This window comes from Cylas formicarius, unplaced genomic scaffold, assembly GCF_029955315.1.
Source record: "Cylas formicarius isolate icCylForm1 unplaced genomic scaffold, icCylForm1.1 PGA_scaffold_10__41_contigs__length_53128322, whole genome shotgun sequence".
NCBI lineage: Eukaryota > Metazoa > Arthropoda > Insecta > Coleoptera > Brentidae > Cylas > Cylas formicarius.
In genome coordinates, this window is record NW_026844214.1 from 1,488,638 (window position 1) to 1,510,722 (window position 22,085).

Consider the following 22,085-nt stretch of genomic DNA (forward strand, 5'->3'; position numbering starts at 1 on the left):
GACCCCGTGATTGACTTTGCCTAGTGTTTATTACACCAAAACGGCAACCCCTTATAGAACACTCTGCCGAGCAGACTATTTCCCGTAACCATTCCAGGACCGTCCTAGGAATTTATCTACCTACACTAACAAGCGGGATATAAGAATGTTTTCAATCCTTTTCGGCTGCTCCTATTCACCCTTCTGAATTTCTTATAAAATTGTAAACATTCAAAATAATTTGTTTAGCATTCGAAGATAAAGGGATCCGTTTTTTTTATTTGCTTCTAAATTGTCATTAGGCTCGACTACCACTTCGTCTTCAAATTCTGCGTTTTTTTCCATGTATTCTTTTAACTGCTTCATAACATGGTCTCCACATTTTAAAGCGTTAAAAAAACAGGATCCTTCAAACAAAGTTTATTTGTAAGAAATATTCAGAACTATGTACAAGACACAAAAATACAAGAAGATCGTTGTTAATCGACAGGCACACAGGACAAAAATGATTATTTTCTTACTTTACTTACCTTTACCCTTTGAACTAACCTGTCAAATCAGTATCGCAGGGTCAAAGCTCGAGAATCAGGTTGATAAACATGTGCTTACTGGAAGGATCACAGTCAAATACGTCCGTAATATATACGAACATTTTGCAATTCTACACACTACACACTTCTACTTCAGCAGGATCAATGCTTAATCAAATTTAAAACGGTCCATTTTCGTTTCAAGTAAAAATTTCATGCTTCTACAAATATTCCTTACGGTCCATATAAGGCAAGGCCTACTTGGGTTTGTATCTCGATTCTGCGAAGGCAAAATACTTAAAACGTCAAAGCAATCAATGCACTATATTTTTGGTCGTACAATAACTATGTTACATTGCATTTGAATATATAATGTCTACATGTTATAATATCTTATTTTATGAATGAAAAGACAAACAACTTAATCAGTACGTTAAAAATAACAATCATAACCTTGGAAATTAGAAATAGTTTGTAGTTTATTTAAATTTACTAAAGCTTCATCTCTAGACATATAATAGTTATTTCATCATGTTCCTTTGATACATTCTTGATTAGATTTTCCTGACGTGCTTGCTCATTCTTCCCAAATGGTCAATATTTTAAAAAAGTAGTGGGTAGTATAAAATGTCTAAGTGTAGTTTTAAATGTCTTACTAAAAATTGATATTTCCCCGGGTTTCGTAAAAAAAATTAGCTGACCCACAGCGCCTTGCCAATTTTCGATAGATTACAAAAAATTGTAGGAAGTCAAATTTGGCCAAATACCAAGGAGGAAGCAATAAACGCTTGCCAGCTATGCGAACAGATTAATTATACCGGGCGTTGGAAAATAACTTGTTGTTTTGCCAGATATGAAAACCTCGTTGTAATACGTCGTACTAAAATTCTGTTTTTGGGTATTCCAGACTTACACGTGCCTTCATGTTTGTGTCATAGTCAACAACAGTCTCTGTTGCCCGCCAGTAAGTCTTTTGTAAATAAAAAACGCGCGCGGTGTGTTGCATGATCTTCCGCTTAGTTTATGTTTGCTGAGATTTTCAGCGAGTACAGTTTTTTTTTTTTTTTTTTTTTCCATTGACTCTGCATGAGATTACTTATGCCTGCAGTATAGAATTAGGAGTTTATGTTTTTTAATGAACACGCAATTTTATTGGGTGTATTTATTTGGATTTTTCTTTTACAGGCAAGAAGGAGTATTCGAGACTTGTTCGAAGATTTGCGAGATGGCCACAACCTGATCTCCCTCCTGGAAGTTTTAACTGGCGAACAACTTGTGAGTTCACTTTGATTATTACAAACAAATTTTATATTTTTTTCTGCCCAATTTCCCATATAACGTCGATTTATAAACCGAAATTAGTACCTGGGAATTTTTTAGCATGAGAAATTTGAATTTGTTACTAATTTAGCCTTAGTTGGAAAAAAGGCTTAACAATTTCTTTTTTTACTTTCTCTCAATTTATTGTACCACTTCGAATTATTTGGTAAAAAAATGAATTCCACAATTTTCGTTGAAATGGGTCGTCTTATTAAATAAAAACGCCAAGAGGAACTGATATTCATATTTTGGTTAGAAGTAATTGTTTTTTTTATTTTTCAAAAAGTGAAACAGTTCTATGAGGAAAAATGCATTGACATCTTCATACAGAAGGCGATTATTTTCCACTACCATTTTATTTGAAAGAAGCAAAATTCTTAGGGTTTACGTTTTAAATGAGCGTATAGTTTCAGTTGTTGTTTCCAGTTCGCTTTGTATGTGGTCAAAATTTGTTTCAATGCAGTCAATAGAAGATCGTTTTTTTCATCTCAGTCATCTGTAGTAGCATTCTGCATATTACTTGATACTTTGAAGGGGACAGCATTAACTTTGATGAATAAACAAATACTTTTTGATAAAACTTAACGCACTTTCCGAACAGTAAGTAAATAAAACAATGCTAGCATTGTACGGTTTTCCGTACTCACAGTGTACGTCAAAATGGTATTTCATTCATTCAAGTTCAAGCAGACGGAATAGCTCAAATTCGATCTTGATAACATTCGTCTAAAAAAATGACCTGCTTCGGGAAAGAAACCGACATGGTGCCCTCGTTGAATTTGTCGATTTTGCATAACATAAGACATCATTCATATAAATAAAAAAATGCGACATGGCGCCTATTAGAAATTAAATGTTCTAGAGCATTTTTGGATGGGAAAGCCCCTTTGAATTTTTCCTTTTGCTACTTTTTTTCTTTCTTCTCATTTCAATCGGTTACAACTACATTTTCTATACGACCTGATTAAAACACAATAAAATAGACCACAACTTAAAAAAAAAAACACTCTGTCTTGCGCTTTTCCATTGCCAGTGGCGTGACGGATTATTTTTTGAAAATGAAATAAAAAGTTTAGTCGATCTGTGTGTCCGCTTTTTTTTTTCCTTATCGTCTCTGGTTTTCACGGAAATTTTTGATTCGTTTTAGCCGAGGGAGAGAGGGCAAATGCGCTTCCACATGCTGCACAACATCGATACCGCCTTACATTTTCTACGTTGCAAAAACGTAAAACTGGTCAACATCCGGTCGGAGGATATCGTCGACGGTAACCCAAAACTGACGCTCGGATTGATTTGGACCATCATTCTGCACTTCCAGGTTAGTCCGGCCATAGTGTTTTTTTTTTGGTTGTCGGCATTCCGCTAATACAAACAATTTAAAATTATTTTCATTCAAATGTAAGAAATTAAGTAACTTACTTTATTATTACTTATAGACCGATGTAATTTTATAACGCCAACAAGTGGGACAGCCATTTATCCTATACTTGTCTTGAAGTTAGTTCGAATCGTTTGTACGGGGCAAATCAAAATGAAAAATATTAATTTTTGTGAAAAAAATCAAATGGAAGAATACCCTGTATATCATATTTATATTCCTTACTCTTATTAATGCTCTATCAATTTTATTAAGCATTACCTATACCTAAACTTAGAATTTTTTAAGTTATACATATTTTTAAGAACAACATTTTCGAACAAAAGTGAACAGAGACGAGTTAAGTATAATTTTTTCAGATTCGTTACGTGTTACATTAATTATACTCGAGATGTAAATAAAAATAAAACCATGAACTGGGCAACTTTGGAAAAACAATTTAAACAGTATTTTTCGCTAGGGATAATATTAAAATTGCTAATAATTCCAGAAAAATACGATTAAAAGCTAAGAACGAAACTGCAAAACAGAAAGCAACTATTTAATTAAGTTTAATTTTATTGGTTGCTCGAAATGTGTCCCACCGACTTCAATGCACGATCTTTAAACGATTGGGCAGAATTGGTCAACATTTCATGATTAACACTTTGAAAGTCTTCTCTCATCCTCTGTTTCATGATGTGATGGTTGTTTTATACACATCTACGTTAGGTCCGGAAATCTAGGTGGGCATCAGGTCGGGCCACCTCTTCCTAACCTTCGTTGAAAAAATAAATTATTTAAGCACTTCGTAACTCGATGGGCATTCTGTGCGAAACCTCCATAGTGACGGAAGCACATTGTCTGCCTCACTTCTTTCTGATTAGTTCCTAACATATTGTATTTTCAAAAAAATGAGGCCCTATAACGTTATTTCGGATTTTACCACACCAAATAGTGAAAATTATGCCCGTTTCACCCGAAAATAATATATATACGAAAACGTTATCTTTCTAGTGCCGGTGCACACAAAATGTTTATCTAATTTGATAATCATTTTCATTTAGTTCTTCACGAAGTTGCATCTTATTTTGGGACATTCGTTCTGTTCATAGGCAACACTTGCAGTAATGCATTCTTTTCGTGTCGAACTTTTTTGTTTTATCGAAAAATTCATGGTTCGAGTTGCATCGGTTAAGCAACTAACACCAAATTAATTGAAAAAACTAATAAAAAATTGACAGGTTTTAAATAATTATTTATTTGCTTGGTGAACGAACATTTGTACTAAAAAACGCTATCCGAAACCATTATTTCGAGTTCGATAATTTTTTGGGGTTTAAGAAAGCCGGAATTTCTAAATTAACTTTTTTTTTTGCAAAAATTTACCAATTAATTTTTATTTTTCCTGGCTTACTGCGATATTTTCTTATTATTTGACAAATTTTCGTTAAAAAAAAAAATTGAAGTTGTATTAATAGAAGTGATTTTTTTACGAAAATAAATATTTTTCACTTTACTGACTCTATATTAACGATTCGATCTAACCTATAGGAAAGACTGTAGTAAGGTAGTTATGAAATGACGAAAAAAATGGCCACAAATCCGAAAACACTCATTATTGTCAATAACAACCCTAAATTAGGTGATTGAGTATAAAATGGGGTATCTACTAATACAATAATATACCGGGTGTTTCCCACATATTTAGGAATACTTGAAAATAATTTTAAATTATTATATTGTCGATTTAGTCCATCTTTTCATTTTTTTTATAAAACACACAATATGTATTACTTAATATTACTTTAACACACTATATGAACACCCTGTATACGAATTTCGGTATTTATAGACCACAAAATTAAAAATTTATCAATTTAGATTTTATTTTTCTTGGCTTAATTCGATATTTTCGCATAATGTGACAAATTTTTTAAATATTGTTCGTAAACATGCCATAATATACAGGGTTTTCCATTAAAAAATATATTAGTTTGGTTTCCCACATAATTATGAATCTTTTAGTCCGATCTATAACATTTTTCTCTAAAATAAATAATAAAATGGATGTGTTACTCTATGAACACCTTGTATTAACATTCTCCTCCGTTTTGGCTCTTAACTATTTCGTAACATTGGAAATATTAATGGGTTTGTTAGTAAATGGATCGTTAAGTCCTGTCGACATTAATTTCGCCTTTATTTGCATTTTCACATATGAATTAATTCCACAAAAATGACTCGGTATCTAGTTTATTAAAGCGCCATATACACGTAATTTATTCCATTTTCGGGTTTAATAAAATACCAAAAGAGGCATTCTCGCGACGTCAGCGGATTCATAGAATTTCTTAATCTTTCTTGACATTTATAATTAAATTGCCTATTAGTAGAATTGGTTGGGTGGTTTTATTTTTCATTTTTGATATAGGCGCGACTCTCACTCCACCGTATCATTAAGCAATGTTGAAAATGTCATCATATCGTTTCGATTTTAATAATTTTCCAATTGGTTTTTTACCATGTTCGTATTCTCTGCCTCATCATATGAAAACAATATTTTGTGTCATCGTCCATAGTCCCGAGATAAATATAAGGTTGTTCGGAAAGTCATTTCGTTTTTTCCCGTCAGAGGACTTAATTACGTTTTTTCGAAACCGACTTCACACTTAAGCCGCATAACCATTATATGTCTTGAGAGCTGATATTGCGAGGCTTGTGTGTGAAAAAGTTCTATTAATTCTACGCAGTAGTTTTTGGTTGGTGCCCTTTTAAATATGGAGAGCAATAAGCAGCATTTTCGTCATATTTTACTTTTTTACTTCAGAAAAGGTAAAAATGCTGTCCAAGCGAGAAAAAAATTGACGGATGTGTATGGAGAAGGCGTGTTAACAGTACGCCAGTGCCAGAACTGGTTTGCAAAATTTCGATCCGGCAATTTTGATGTCGAAGATGCACGACGGTCTGGAAGGCCGGTCGAAGCTGACAAAGATGCGATAAAGGCATTAGTTGATGCAAATCGGCGAATAACCACACGAGAGATCGGTGAGAGATTAAATTTGTCGAATTCGACTGTTTATGGCCATTTGAAAGGCATGGGCTTAACCTCGAAGCTCGATGTGTGGGTGCCCCATGTCCTTACGGAGCGAAATTTGTGTCGTCGCGTTGACGTGTGTGATTCGCTCCTCAAACGTCAAAAAAATGATCCATTTTTGAAGCGTATTATTACTGGGGACGAAAAATGGGTTGTATACAACAATGTTAAACGCAAGAGGTCATGGATGAACCGGCTCAAAGCGTGTCAAAAGCCAACATTCACCAAAAAAAGGTGATGCTCTCCGTTTGGTGGGATGTCAAAGGAATCGTTTTTTTTGAGCTTTTGCCGGACAATACCACGATTAATTCAGAAGTCTATTGTCATCAACTGGACAAAATGAATGATTCACTTAAAGAGAAGAGGCCCGAATTAATCAACAGGAAGGGTGTAGTGTTCCACCACGATAATGCGAGACCTCACACAAGTTTGGTCATTCGCCAAAAACTTTTACGGCTTGAATGGGACGTACTGCAACATCCACCATATTCTCCAGATCTGGCGCCTTCCGACTACTATTTGGTCCGGTCCCTGCAAAATTTTTTGGATGGCAAAACCTTTACCTCAAATGAAGATGTCAAAAACCACCTGAACCAGTTTTTTGCCGGCAAGGACCAAAACTTTTATGAGAGGGGAATTATGTTACTGCCAGAAAGATGGCAAAAGGTGTTGGACCAGAATGGCCAATATATAATTTAATAAAATATTTATTCATTATGCGAAAACTGTCTTTCATGTTCCCCAAAAAAAACGAAATGACTTTCCGAACAACCCAATATTTCGCATTAACTTTTCATTTTATTTAATAATCGGGTTTCAATTCTGTAACCCGCTATGCGATACGTTGATTGATGGATTGTAAGTTTTGTTAATTAATTTCCACTAATTCAACTATAAATCATTGAACGATTCAGGAAGGTTTAAAAAAATCAAGAAAACTTTTCTAGTTATCAAATTCTGATAATGCTGATAATTTTTATTTGCAATTATATTCCAGAAATGCATAAACCCAAATAGGAGGTGAATGTCCTACATTGTAGACTTTAATTTTCTACAAAATTCCAATCAAGTAATTATTCGTTTTGTGGTGTCTTATTTTGTACTGGATGTTTTAAAAAAACGTTGGTCTCATTTCTAGGATAAACAGAACATTAAAAAATAACCGTCAACATATACGGTGTGGCCCACTAAAGAGCTGTACGCCCTTGTGAAATGTTTGTCTATGGATCGATTTTAAACATTTTTTTCTGTTGGATGGATCTCTGAAAAATGCACTAAAACCTTGTTGCGATTATCCCTTCAACTTAAAATCACGGCCAACTGTGACTATTTAACAAAACGGCGAGAAGAGAGAAGCACGCTATTAGGGATTAAAAAAAAATAAATTGGCAACGAATTCTTATTCAGAAATACTTAAACTATATACACGGTGCGTCAAATAGGTAGATCATTTATTCACAAAACCCATTATAACAATGGATTTGTCGCCACAAAAAATAACATTAAATTGTTTTAAAAAATTGAACTTAAGAACGTTGTTTAAAGCACCCGTACAGTTTCGTTGATAAGCCACCCTACGATGTTGAAAATATGTAGAAAATCTGGTCAGGATTATAAAAGTCAATATCACCAGATTTTTATCTTTATAACGATAGTAAATAACCTGTTTTGTTGTATTTCGCTGCACCGTCGTCATTAGACTAGACAGGTAAGCTCCATTTACAAACATACTTATTGTGTGTCCGGTTAGCAATCGTGGTTATTGCTAACTTAAAGATTGTTGCCAAGTAACAAGATGACTGACAATCTATATTCTGTTTCTCCAAATTTAACAAACTCAAATATTAGTAAACAATGCGTTGCTATAAACATTTTGCGCATATTATTGCTACTAGTCGATAGTTGACAGTGATTTCGTGGTACCTAAAATAAAAACGGTTCTGCAACTTTTAAAATATGAAGCCACAATTTTTTATTTAACCTTTTTAGCTGCTTTAGAAACATAATTCAATATTACATACCTATATTGCCATCGTTTGAAGTCTTGACACTATTGTTATCTATCTTCGATGATAACAATGTAGGAACACAATAAATAGACTTGGAAAACTTGTTGTCCGCATTGTGGCGATAAAAGCAGCTAAACAACGGTGCAGAAAACTGCTTGCGTCGCGTCCACGCTTTCAAACCTGGCTTCTAGATGGCGGTCTCTGCTCCGTCGACGAAGACACTGGTATTATTCTATCCGTTGACTGGTCATTTTCTTTTTCATTGAATCGTTAATTTCTGATGTGAGAACGTGTTAATTGTCTCAAAGTCATGGAATATGATCTGCATATTAAATTTTGTATTTTTTGCATTCTTTAGAGCAGCTGTTTTCGGATAACTATTAAAGTGTAATGTTCTTTGCACTTTCAACGTTAATATTAAAACGTACCTCGTTACTTCCCGTTTAACTTCGATTTTAGTGAGCGATAACGTGGTTTCCATCTTTTTGCAATCTGTTTATAATGTAAGGCGTCCAGGATCTTATCAAATTGAATTCATTTTGTACAATACCCTTGGGCGCAACCCATTAGTTACAGATTTTTGGTGTGAAAATATTGGGGCTTTTATTATGCCATGTTTTATTTTCACGTCCTTTTTTTGTAATTATTTGTTAATGTCTCAGTATTTATGTACTTTTGTAAAAAATAAGTGGCAACAAAGTTCTTTATTTTAATGGACAATAACAACAAATTCTTAATCGTGAAAATTGGGCCTATTTTCATTATAATCGACACTCAGTTATAATCAAAAATAGCTTAAAATTACAATTGCTATTCAAATTAAACGGGAGGGAAAAAATGATGCAAAATTTTCAGTATTTATATTTTGACATCCACCTATAGTTGTTTTATTTAATTTTTAAACGGCTATTCTAACAGGCATACTGTGCCCGCTTAAATAGGTGTAAACATATCCTAAAAACTTGTAAAAAAACATTTCTGTAACTATTTCTGATTATTAGTAAAACATTATTTTTAAATTTATTAAGTGATGTCCCAAAAAGATCTATAAATGGAGAAAAAGAAAAATAGCTAGTAAAAGTCTTCGGCTAATGAAAACAAAAAACAGTTTTTATGGCATTTACGTGTAACAAATAGTTTGAATTAACACTAAATGTTAACTCTTTATTATGCATTAGTGCAGTTACGTTCACCGTATGGTGTTTTGGGCTGAGCAGGAGTACTGGATATAGATCTTGAAAAATTGGAAATTGTGCAAAAATATTTCCTACAAATCGTTTTCCAAAAAACTGGAAATTACTCTTGTGTACAACTGTTTAGCGAAATGTTTCACGGCAAGGTTTTTTAAAAAAGACATTTCAAAAAATTCTGTAAGCCTCGAAGCAATAAATAACTGAACTAAATATAAATGCATAAAGAACAAGAAGTAAACGAAATATTAGAAAAAAAAAGTAGATTTACATGTGAGATTTTTTTTTTGATTATTCAAATTTGAAGTAATATTTGTTGGCTTTGTATTTCTTGAAAAAAAATTGAAATGAGATCCCGCACAATTTAAGTTTGTTAGGGAGAATTTGTTTATTTTGTAGATATATTTTGTATGTGATGTATTATTTTTAATTTATAATTCCCGCTGTCTACTGAATAAACATATTGTTTTTATTATTGTATTATTGTGCTTACCGCGCGAAATAGTAAAATGGCATAATAATAGCACCAAGCACCCATTTTTTCAACTCAACTTGTACCGCGTTTCTCATTTTTTGTTATATTATGCAGGGTGAAATCCACAACTAGATTTTCGGACCACCCGCGTATCTCCGTTGCTTGCTCTATTATTAGTTATGAACCAAACATTTTTTTGTAAATGGAACACCCTGTATGAAAATTAAGTTCGAAATTTAATTTTTTCGCATATTTTATTTTATTTTTAACAGTAGGCCATGATTAATGTATTAAAAACAAGATCCAAGTAAAGACTAAAATATAAAAGAATTTCAATACTTCAAAACTCAAATAATTAACTGCGTTTTATACATTATGGACGACTATATGTAATAATTTTCAACGAATTATAGTCCATTATTATTACATTATATCTAAATTGTTTTTTTTTTCTTTGTTCCTCTTTGCTCCCTATTCTACTTAAAATCATCTTTAGTACGTGGGTGAATAGAGGATCCGTGCCTAACTAGATTTATTTTCAAATATATCTGGAAACGGTTGTCGTCTCTCTGGATATCTAATATAAACAAAATACATTTTCGTAATATAAAAATTATACTGACTATATCTCCTTAAAAACCTTACCTATGGTAATATAATTCGGAAGCTTCTTCGGCATTTTCATTGCATTGTCGAAAATTAATTCAAATGATATAAACACAGAAAGAACAAATGGATAGGTAATAAAAATAGAATTAAAAACAGTCTCGTAAGTTTTTGACATATTTGCTCTTTTGTTTTTCGTAGGTAAGTCATAGGCAACTATCTACTTATCATATTAAATATTAAATTAAGAGTCTTGTATAGTAATAACTGCATAGGCTTAGATGTATCTTATTTTTATTTGATTTAGTTGATTTACTATGGCACACTGCTACAAATGAAGTAAAAAATGAAAAAAAAAATAATTTTGGGTTTAATTTTTTGAAAAGCTTAAATGATTTCCAATTAATATGAAAAATAATATATAGGGTGTTCGATTTAGAAATATATATTTTTGCTTCATAACTAAAAAACGGTTAGGGCGAGTAAAAAAAAACTACTCCAGTGGATTCTACCCGTAAAAGTGCACAAAATGTGATACTCTGTACAAAACGTTGGATGTTGAATTTCATTTTGTATTTTTTAACCACATTAAGTAAACGAAAAACAATTAGGTTGACGTTTGCTCTGGTTATCGTTACTGGCGTTGGGCATCAAATTTGCTCTCGCGTTTACCTTTCTCGTTAAAAACCATAAGGAGTTTGAAATATTATAAATAAATCATCGAACTAGTTAGTTAAATGGTTAAAATGGACATGTGCGCGGTTTGTCTTAAATAAATAATACGCCGCAGGACAATTTACATTTATTTTCGAAAAACCAATAAGTAATACCCTTTTGCGGACGGAGAAAGAAATACATACGTAATTCGTCGGGTAAGCGTTTATATTTATCCGCTCGCTTGAGCAAATATTGTTAAAATTCCGGAGTCGATGATAATAATAATAATAATTATCCTACGCATCGGGTTCGTTATGTGGCGCGTTTCGCCATTTTGGGGCCGACATACTTAAACAAAATCCACTTAAATTTGACATTGCTACCATGCCGATTATTGCGCAAGCGTAAAACAAATATGTTTTTGTTTTTCGCTTTCGATCGCCTACGCCTACGGGAAGGCATTGTGAAAAAAATAACATATGGTCGCGCCGGAACCTGTCTGATTGGAATCGCATTACCGATTCGTTATCTATGCTCGAATACGTTTAGCGTCGATTAGCTCTACAGTTTTAATTGACAGGCGTTGTTTTTCTCTTTGTTTGGCGCCCGTATTTTTTATTATATTAAGCCATATGCGACACTTTCTATCGGTGACGTATTTTGCCCGTTACGTTGTCAATATTTTAAAGCTGTTTAGACGCTTCAATGGCCAGGAATAAAAGGAGTAGCCTTAAATTAGCCAAAAGTCTGTGCATTTTGTTGCCCGAGGTCAAATATGAACCAGCAAATTCATATGTAAAATATAGAACACCGCAATTATATAGAATAAAAATATTAAAAAAAAAATAAATAAATATAAAAACGTATGTGAAACAACATAAAAATTGAAGGAATTAAATTAATAAATCAAAATTTATTCTGTGAATTTATATACAATAAAAATGAAGTTTTTCACTATAACTAAAAAAATGTTCGATATATTTAAAATACGTTGGATTCCAGACTGGCGTAGCGTATTCCAACACGAGTCTGATAAGACTGTGAAAAAGTATTCTTATTAAAATTAAAATAAATCCAAGATTCTTTGGAGCCTTTTGGACAATGTTTTCTACGTGCATCTCAAAAAGAAGGTCTTTTACAGAGTCCGAAAAGTTCAGTTTGTAGTTATCTAGGTAGAGATCATTTTTAATTTGCAATGGTGGTGATTTTTTTGTAAACAAAACACAGTGACATTTCTTAGGGTTAACAAACATTCTGTTCGAAGAAAAATATTTTTGACAAATCTCTCTTCAACGAGACGTAGATTTTGAAATTTTTAGATCATCTTCGCACAAGGAAAAACGCAAAAACCACTGGCGAACATCATATAGGAAAATAGCAAACAATACGAGATCCAATGTCCCAAGTTATATTTGTACACTTTGATTTTATCCCTTGCCTCTACATTGAAATTTTAGTTACGAATGCAATAAAATAAAGAAATAAATTAAACTAAATAGAGGAGGTTCATATATACAAAAAAAATAATAATAAATACTTTCCGACCACGACAGAAATGAAGTAAAGCTGCAGATTGTAGGACATAAAATTTGCATCGCGAATGGTGCCGACAACCAAAACATTTATACAATTAATTATGCTCTTATACGCTGCCGGACCTGTTTATTTATCGTCTTTTAAAGTAGCAGGTTTACTTGTAACAATAGAACGATTTTAATTCACCTTACGAGATCGCTGTTCCATATGGCCAATAAAGCAGTTATAATTCGGGGCCAACACAAAGTGCACGGAAGGAACCTGTTCAACCGGCATCGTGCTAATTTGTCCGCTTTTTGCAGATGCCCGCTTACATAACGGATTTTATTAAATTAAACGAGAACTTGCGACTCCGCGTAATTGTGCATTGTGCGCGTGGTTTTCTTTTAAAATTGAAAATTCCAGCTGCACTAAAGCATATATAGCGAAATTCCCGGCTTTAATTAGGAATTAATTCCGTGCGTAAGGTAATCTTGATTAAAAACTTTCCCCATTGTTTGTTTAGAAGCTTTTTTAAATGAAATTTAAATATCGTAATATGTTGGTGGACGCGTTAAATGGGAAAGTAGACGTAATTGTAAATCCAAAAAGCCCATTCCTGCTGGAAGTTGCACGGGATTGTTCTCCGCAAAGCCATCCGTTTCATTGATACGGAATAATTGATGTAGCAGTTTGAAAAGAAAATAAATGCCAACTACTGAGCTACGAAGTTTTTCGTAGTGTTGCTTTAATATGGTTATGTTATTACCATCCATTCATAGTGCACAATTTCCATTGCGATAGAAACGCCAGGAAAATTAATACAAAATAGTGGTATTAAGTACCAAAATTCATCAATATATCTAGGAAGTTCAACTTGAAATGATCGCGGCGTGATAGAAAATGGGGCAAACTGTAATATAGAAAATTATGTTATTCTTACCAAAGTTATTTACATCTTCTCACTCTGATAGTGATTTGCGTTTCAAGCCTAACGTAAATAAGTGCATTCAAATAGCCTATTTGGGTTTAAAAAACATTTATCTCAGTCGTCACCTTTTAAAAACTAATCTCAAAATTAGATTAATGGACTCGCCGGTTCTGTTTTAATTATCCAGCTACGAAACTTTAGCAAGTTCGACTCAGCAAAAACCGACGCAGGAGCAATCCAGAAGTTTTGTACAGTAGCCTGTGGAAGTTTCTTTGGAAAATTTTCCTCCCGGCCTGAATATGAAAGAAACAAAGTAGAGTAACAGTTTTTTATTATTTTTCCATATAACCCTCCTTAACTTCAATACACTTATTACATCTCTTTACTAACAACTCAATCCCTTTAAAAAAAAATATTCTTTTGGTTTGTCTGCAAAGTGAGCTTTTAACTCAATTTCGTCTTTAAACCGCCGTCCAAGTAAGTCCTTTTTCGAATATCCAAACAAATAATAGTCGCTGGGGGCCATATCTGGACTGTAGGGAGGATGATCTATCTGTTGGAACCCACATTCTAAAATGGCAGCAAAAGACACACGTCTTTATGTAATGTTGCGAAATATTTACCATTGACAGTGGTATTAGTTTCTTTAAAATCTATCAAAAGAATTCCTTCACAATCCCAAAATATTGTGGCCATCACCTTTTTTGTTGGCTGGCAGACTCCTGAATTTTCTTGGAGGTGCTTCACCCTTACGACGCCACTCCATTGATTCTTTTTTCGGCGGAGGATCATAATAGAGAACTATAATTTCATCTCCCGTCACAATAGTTTCTATCACAGGCTTCGGTTCCGACCCACCGAGTTCCAAAAAAGACCGCGCACACTCAACACGGCGTTGTTTTTGAATAGCCGAAAGGTTTTTAGGAACCCATCTTGCACTAACCTTATGCATACCTAAATGATCATGCAGGATCCGATGAACAGTTGGATCAGAAAGCTTAGTTATTTCTGAGATTTCCTTGACCTTTAAACGTCGATCGCTCAATACCGCCTCTTCCACAATCGCAACAATATCTTCCGTTATGACCACTGGTCGACCAGTTCTTGAATCATCTTCAAGGGACTCCTGCCCCATTCGAAAACGTTTTACCCATTCTTTCACTACAGAATACGAAGGAGAACTTTGGCCGTACACACCATCCAGCCTTTCTTTAATAATTTTACGTGCCAATCCTTCTTTTGTCAAAAACTTTATGACTGTTCTATACTCAATTTGTGTTATTTGCGACATTTTTTCGGACACGTCTTGTTTAAAATGCTGTCAATAAAAAAAAACAGCGCTAACATCGTATATTGTCAATTTTGTTGTTATAGATATTTGATTGGAGCAAAGTAAAGGATTCAAAACTCGTACACTCCTTTGTCCCTGTTATATTCTGCGTTGTATATCTAATGTATTTTTATCAAAACCATCACCCGGTATAGACTTTTCAATTTATTATTTGCTATACCATTGGGCGCGATTGTTGTCGCAATAATCCGCCGGCATATCCTCTTCGAACGACACCGAGCAGTTCTAAATATGGCGCCCGGTGTTTCGCAAAAAAAAATCCCCCGGCCAAGAGATATCGGACTCTTGCGTCACCGCCGAATGACATCATGGCCGTAAGGTGATTCAACGCGAAAAGAACGTTTCAAAAAATGAACACAATGTGTGTCAAACGGACAACACGTCCGATGGGAATTGCTTATTTGTTTATTCTCGTTCTGTCCGAGATATTAATGAATTTTGTAACTTGGGAGAGACGGTTCTGGAACGTGGCGTGATTGGATATTTATGACTATCGTTTTTGTAGACGCCATCTGTCCGGAAAAACAGGCTAGTTCAGCTATCAACTATCAGCGCGCTTCGCTAACTAGTAAACCATGTGGGTGGTACCTTTTCCTGAAGAGGGAACGCAAATTTTAAAAATTTTATCATCGAAGATCATATTTCTAAAAGAAATATTCCAGAACAAAGAATGTATTCGTTGTTTTTTTATTTTCCGATATAATCTAAACAGCGTTCTCCGAGGTATTCATCGACAATACTTTCGAAGATAATTAATTACGATAACTACTTGTGTCAATCATATTGTGTAGAGAAGATCTCGGCAATGCTGTAAATGAGTAATGTAAAACGATATAATGCAAGCCTGAACCTCCAAATGAAAGATGATGCCGACTCAAAAGGTCTATAGCTAATGTAATGAAATGCAAAAATTTATTTTATTTATATATTATCTACGGTAATAACATGGTTAATCGAATTTTTCTGATTATCCAGGGACGTCTCTTTTTAAATCATTTAGCCCTTACGGTGGGAGAAGAATTTTGTGACCTTTTAGTTGGTGCCATATGTGCACCATAGGATTGAAGAGGATAAAATTGTGGGACACGTACCACTTTTTTATTAATCAATGTTTTACCAAAATGTTAAAAAGTTTACTTGAACTTGTTGCATACTATACTTCAAAACGTCAACGTCAAAATTCAAGGCGTAGGAAACATCTCCGAGAACATCCGATTGCTCCCAAAACCGTGCGGTAAAATCCCGAAAATGTAAATCGGTATGTAATTAGTTATTTTGCAGACGGGGAAAAAAAATTCAGTACAGCACATTATAAAAATTGAGAACTTTTACATTTCTATACAAAACAACATAAATTCTGTTATAATTATGACGATTCCGATAGTAAAACAGAATTAGTTTCAGACATTTGTAATTATGTATAGATATTCCCAGCTATGAATTTATTGTAATTTGATAAGATTATACGTACCTAAATAAAGAAAAAATTATATTATTACCAAAACTTTTGAGAGTCCGTTCCTAATGTCCTGTCCTTTAATACCTATCGAACAGAGGATACACTGACTTTTCTAAGGCTTTTGACAAGGTTCACATTTTAGAACTCTGTAAAAACCACAGGCTTTTTTAAATCTCGATAGGTACCAAATAATACAGTTTACAAGAAAAAAAGAACCTATTAATGTCGACTTAAAATTGGGCAATATAAAACTTAAGAAAGTCACTCAAGTTAAGTTTGAGAATTCTCCAAAAGTTTAAGCAACCGCAAATCGGTCATTCTAATTTACATTAGCGTCATCAGATCTATCGCGAATATGTCGATCTGTGGAATCAAAAATTTTTTTTTTCGTGATCTGTATAAAATGACACCGTACCGTGAAAGGCAACGAGCGAATTACATTTCGCGCAGTTTGGATGCGGACTTTTTTTTGTGAACAAATTGTCGATTTCAGCCGGTAATCGTGAAAGTGAAACTGAAGTACCGTGAGTGAAATACGTGTCGATACTTTCATATAATAAAAGGTCAAAGAGAAATTTCGATTATTACTGTACAGGATAAAAAAAAATCATTTTTTTGACCATTTTTGACCTTTTTTTTTACCGCCGACGAGACGGGAGGCAACAAAGACAAGATGGCCGCGATAATAGCGACGTTTTTTTTTTTAACGGTTGGGAGAACATTAAACAATACGTCTCGACCGCTTTATATTTACTTTATAAATGTTTTTACTGTACTTACTTCCTCTTTTAAGTATGTCGTAAAATTGGCGGTTTCCTGATATTTCTTCGCGACCCATATGTAAATAAATGTAATTACGATAATTGGTATTGTCAGTCGAGGTAAATTATTTAACGTGAACGTTTAACGTGTCAGTTTTCTTTATGAATGTTGCTGTTGCGGTTCTTTGGCATCGCATCGCAACGGAATTAAAAAGCAACAAGCAAGCAAATTAAGAAAACATCAATAAGAATTGTCCAACTTTTTATAAAACTTCGTTGGTATAAGAATTGATTACATGCAAGAATTTTAGTTTTATCGAATAAAACTTTGTCAGGTTTCGTGATTGTGAATATCAGGAAAAGAGTCAAGATTCTTATAGGCGGATCATATCGTCAACTTAAAAAAGATCCTACGTCATCTATGAATCGCAACCTTAAATCTGTTATTAAGGTTTCTTCTCTATGATACTCCATGAAAAACTCTAAAATTCCTCCTCCCAAAAATTCACAAACCAGGATTAACCATCCGACCTATTGCCAGCACCATTGGTTCTCCAACATATTCTCTAGCAAAATATATCTAGCTTCCTTTCTTGATTTCTTGATTCTTTCGTACTTAATTCCTTTCACTTCATTGAATAGTTGAAAAGCATTAGATACAAAAGATATTCTGATTAGTTTTGACGTAGGATCCCTCTTTACTAAAGTTCCTATTCCTGAAACTCTCACCATCATTCCAGATATATTAAAATCCGAGAATCTGGAACCAAACCTTCTCACCTAAATGTCGACAACAGCTCCATTATCACGAGCCATCGCCAATATATTTATGGCCTTTAAAAAGAAAGGTCTCGACACCTTCGATCAAAAACCAAAATTATGGGAACGGTACGTCAATGATACTTTTGTTATGTTTTCTTAGACATTTAAACTCTATAGACCCTGACATACATTTTACCATTGAATTAGAAACTACAACCTTCCATTCTTAGATATTCTTATAAATAGGAAATCAGACCTAACATTGGGTCATTGTCAGAAAACCTACGCACACAGACCGATACTCTAATGCATGGCACATCACCATCCGACCCAAAAATCATCCGTTATCAACTCTTTAGTTTACAGAGCCCTAAAACTATCTCAACTAGAATCACTGAACCCAGAATTAAAACACCATACCTCCGCTCTCCTCCCTAATAATGTCCACATTACAAGCTTCCAATACCAGTGAGGCCGAAAGCAATCCCACACTTGCCACTGTTGTCCTTATATTCAAAAATATAACGTCAAATCCAGATTTACCACTCAAAACATACTTGTATTATATATTAATGTTTCCGAAAGATCAATAGAACGCTACTTCCATTTTTTTTTATCACCGAACAACTAGAGCAAACCGCACTTCTTTCTCAACATCCCGGCAGATCATTTTATCAACATTTTTTAGGCGGCCGCTTTCTGCTTCCTTTGTCGTCTGGCCGGTTCACGGAAAACGGACAAAACGAAATTAAATTGCGTTCTAACGGTCGTTACTTGTCGATCGATTCAATAACATTGCAAAATTGTTCGCATTCTCTATCGAGGTTATTACGGTATATTTTCTCAAAGGTTTTTTTTTTCAATCGAAAAAAGGTCAAAGTCTTTCCTCAAAAAGTGAGTGGTAAAAAGTCGCAGCTTATCGAGCGATACATTAGTCAGTTACTAATACATAAATTATCATCTGGGCCACATTGACTGGCTAGTTAGGGCGACGGAAACCAAAAATTGTTAGACAATTTAATAAAACCCACTAAAAAACAGTCAGTCATTTCAAGCATCATGAATTTTACAATAGATTTATAAATTTGACTAACACTACAGTCTCTGAGAAAGAGCCGAATTGCTAAAAAAAGGATTCAACTTTAAATTACTCAAACACCAATATAGGGTTAAATTGTTTAGGGGTTGATTGCGAACTTGCTATTAGCGGTCACAACGACAAAGTCGTAAACAAACACGTATTAGCTAATTTAATAAAATCTCAATTTAGTACTAGCAGGAAAATCAAGGATCATTCACATATGGTAAAATCAAAATCGAGTATTCTTAAACATTCTAAATCGCCCTTGAAACTCGTCTTCGTTTGATTAATTAAGGTATCAATTAAAGATCATTGCGTTTCCCAATTATAGCTCTCCTTGGTGAAACCTATTCTTTCACTGTTCGAATCGCAATTCGAACTGTTGTGCAAGTTGGTCTGTCCACTAGTACAAAAAAAAAACAAATCCCAAGTTTTAAGACGATAAAATCATAAACCACAAACTTTGCAAACTTTGAAATAGTAAATAAGGATTTAAAAAATACGGATTATCCAGAAACGTTGAGAAAATAAAATAAAAAGGTTTATGTCAGGTCACTTAATCACACTTTTTTCTTATTGTACCTTATTTTTTAACCACAAGAGACTTTAAACATAATACTTGTTTAAAATATCAAATTTTGACAAAATAACCGCAAGAAATGGAGATAACTGCGGTTTTGCGCTGTCGGCAATCTCAAAAAACGCAGGAGATTATACATCACGGCGGAAGTGAAGAAAATAACAGAAAAATTATAAGAATAATGGGCTCTAACACAGACCATATGGACATAGTAGAGAAGGAAAAGTGTTGGATTTTCGTATCCAATTTTACAACTACTTTTACCGATTAGATACACAAGATATTCTTGTTAGTTTCGACGTAGAATCCCTCTTTACCAAAGTTCTTATTCCTGAAAAATGCTTGTCTTGGAACATATTTTTCTTATAACGGTTAAAATTTTGAACAAACGTCGGGAACAGCTATGGGTTCTCCACTATCACCAGTCATCGCGAATATATTTATGGAAGCCTTTGAGAAGAAAGCTCTCGACACCTTTCATCTAAAAATATCAACTAGACTCAAAGAACATGAAAGAGCCTTAAGCCCATCAGCGGTTGCCAAACATAATCACGAAACCGGACATAAAATGTTATTCGTAAAATTAAAATTCTTGCATGTAATCAGTTCTTCTACCAACGAAAAATCCGAGAGTCTATAGAAATCTATAAGCAACCTAACGATCTTATCCGCCACTCAGGTCTCTACCTGTCACCAATATGAGACGGTGTTTATGGCCCTCATTTAGCTCCGCCCCCTCAAACAATATAAATGCAGGTCCAGAGTAAAATGGGAGCCAGTTTCAGTCAAGCTCTGAAGAAACTAAAACTTAGCAAGTTCGAGTCAACAAAAACCGGAAGTTTTATAAAAAATATTACAGTAGCCTGTGAAAGTTTCCCTGAAAACTTACTTTTACCGAACTGAATCTGCAAGATTTTCTGACGTTAAAGTTTCACAAGAACACAGAACACAGAAGAACAAGAGAAAATAAACATCTTGTATCTTTGTTACGTCGGTGCAAAATTAAGTCACGCCCATGTAAAAATTTTACTTTACAAAAAAAAAAAAACGGCGTCTGGAATGTCGATCGGATTAACTAATGCAGCCGAATTAAGCGACGCGCGTCCATAAAAGGCGACCCCTACGACGACAACAAACAAACAAACACCCGGTCCCCTCCGAAACGTCCCCCGTACGGCCCTGATAGTCCCACACAATGTGTTCCACTCCGAAACAAGGCTAACGCGATCCTCATCAGTACACACCGGCGCGGCTCACCTGAGGTAACACACCTGCGAGTCGGCATTTTGCACCGTGCGCGCGTACAATATGTACCATTTCGTGAAAGATAAGTCGGCGGGCGCGTCGCGACGTCTCTTCGTACAGGGCACTACGTCAGACGGCGGGGGTGACGATTTGCAGGCGGTTCGCACGAAAAAACTGTTGTCGACGGAAGTGCTCGGTAGTTCGTTCGAATCGACCAAGACCAGTCGAAAAGGAGAGGACGGTAGCCGGCGTATCACCACGAAAATCGTGCGCAAAGTGACGACGCTGACGCGGGGCGAAGAGAAAAGCACCCCCGAGGATTTGACGAAACGGGCGCAGACGAAAAGTATCAAGAGTGCCGAGGATGTCGCGTACGACACCGCGGTTGTCAAAGCGAAACGAGTCAAGGTTAGGCGCCTTGTATGTTTACTGTTGTTTACGGGCCCCAGCGAAAGCGTTATAATATTTGACGTCACCCGTTTTATATTTTTACTATATCTAAAAGTGATCGCGTAAGAAGAGAAAATGCCAGTCCTTTTAGGAGCGTTATCGGATCCGCAAATATTGGAACTAGTCTCGCCGTTGCCACGTTTTCTTGTCGGTATAGTCCCCTCAGCATTAGAAGAGGGTTATTAAAACGCGAAAGAAAACCTGGCGGCATTGAATAGAAGAATAGAATGCTCTTTGGTTAGTTAGAAAAAAAAAATATGGCAACGCTGGATGAGAGCTCTTGAAAATGCATAGAAATAAGCCGCACCAAATATCAAAACCCAATAGTTAAGTTGCAACAAAAGTTGAAACTTTCACAGGCTATTGTTATTAATATTCAGAAAACTTCCGGATTCCTCCTGTGTCGGTTTTTGCTGAGTCGAACTTGCTGATGTTTCGCCAACCTGTTGGCTTCTCCAGTGTCAATTAATATCCGATGGATGGTTGGCGAAACGTCAAAGTTCGATTCATCCACAACCGCCGCATTAAGCATCCAGCAGTTTTATAAATACAATTCCGCTTATATTATGCATTTATTTTAAGAACAATTAAAAGAAAAACGTATTTTTTCTATTTAACTACAACTGACGGACAAAGAGAATGGAATTTTTTGGATATCTCCTGCGAATGCTTCAAAGAGATAAATGTAAATCTGGCAACGCTGTACAAGTGGGTGTTTACCAACAACGCC

General features: G+C 34.7%; 1 protein-coding gene and 1 long non-coding RNA gene across 39 annotated transcripts in view; one reads left to right on the forward strand and one right to left on the reverse strand.

Moving 5' to 3' along the window:
• The window catches only part of LOC132696830 (microtubule-actin cross-linking factor 1), a 290,827-nt gene that overhangs the window by 163,858 nt on the left and 104,884 nt on the right, over positions 1-22,085 (forward strand). For 27 of the 38 annotated variants that reach the window (XM_060661956.1, XM_060661989.1, XM_060661885.1 and 24 more), the window contains 3 exons: positions 1,417-1,473; positions 1,695-1,784; positions 2,977-3,147. In XM_060661956.1, coding sequence (XP_060517939.1) covers positions 1,417-1,473; positions 1,695-1,784; positions 2,977-3,147 — 318 coding nt within the window. Of the gene's footprint in view, positions 1-1,416; positions 1,474-1,694; positions 1,785-2,976; positions 3,148-20,927; positions 21,314-22,085 lie in introns of those variants that run through there. The other 11 variants (XM_060662074.1, XM_060662024.1, XM_060662058.1 and 8 more) reach the window with 2 other exon arrangements.
• Positions 3,075-8,506, reverse strand: LOC132697058 (uncharacterized). Its single transcript, XR_009618113.1, has 3 exons — positions 8,305-8,506; positions 3,249-3,964; positions 3,075-3,191 (listed from the first exon to the last, which is right to left on the reverse strand). It is a non-coding gene; the product is annotated as an uncharacterized LOC132697058 (long non-coding RNA).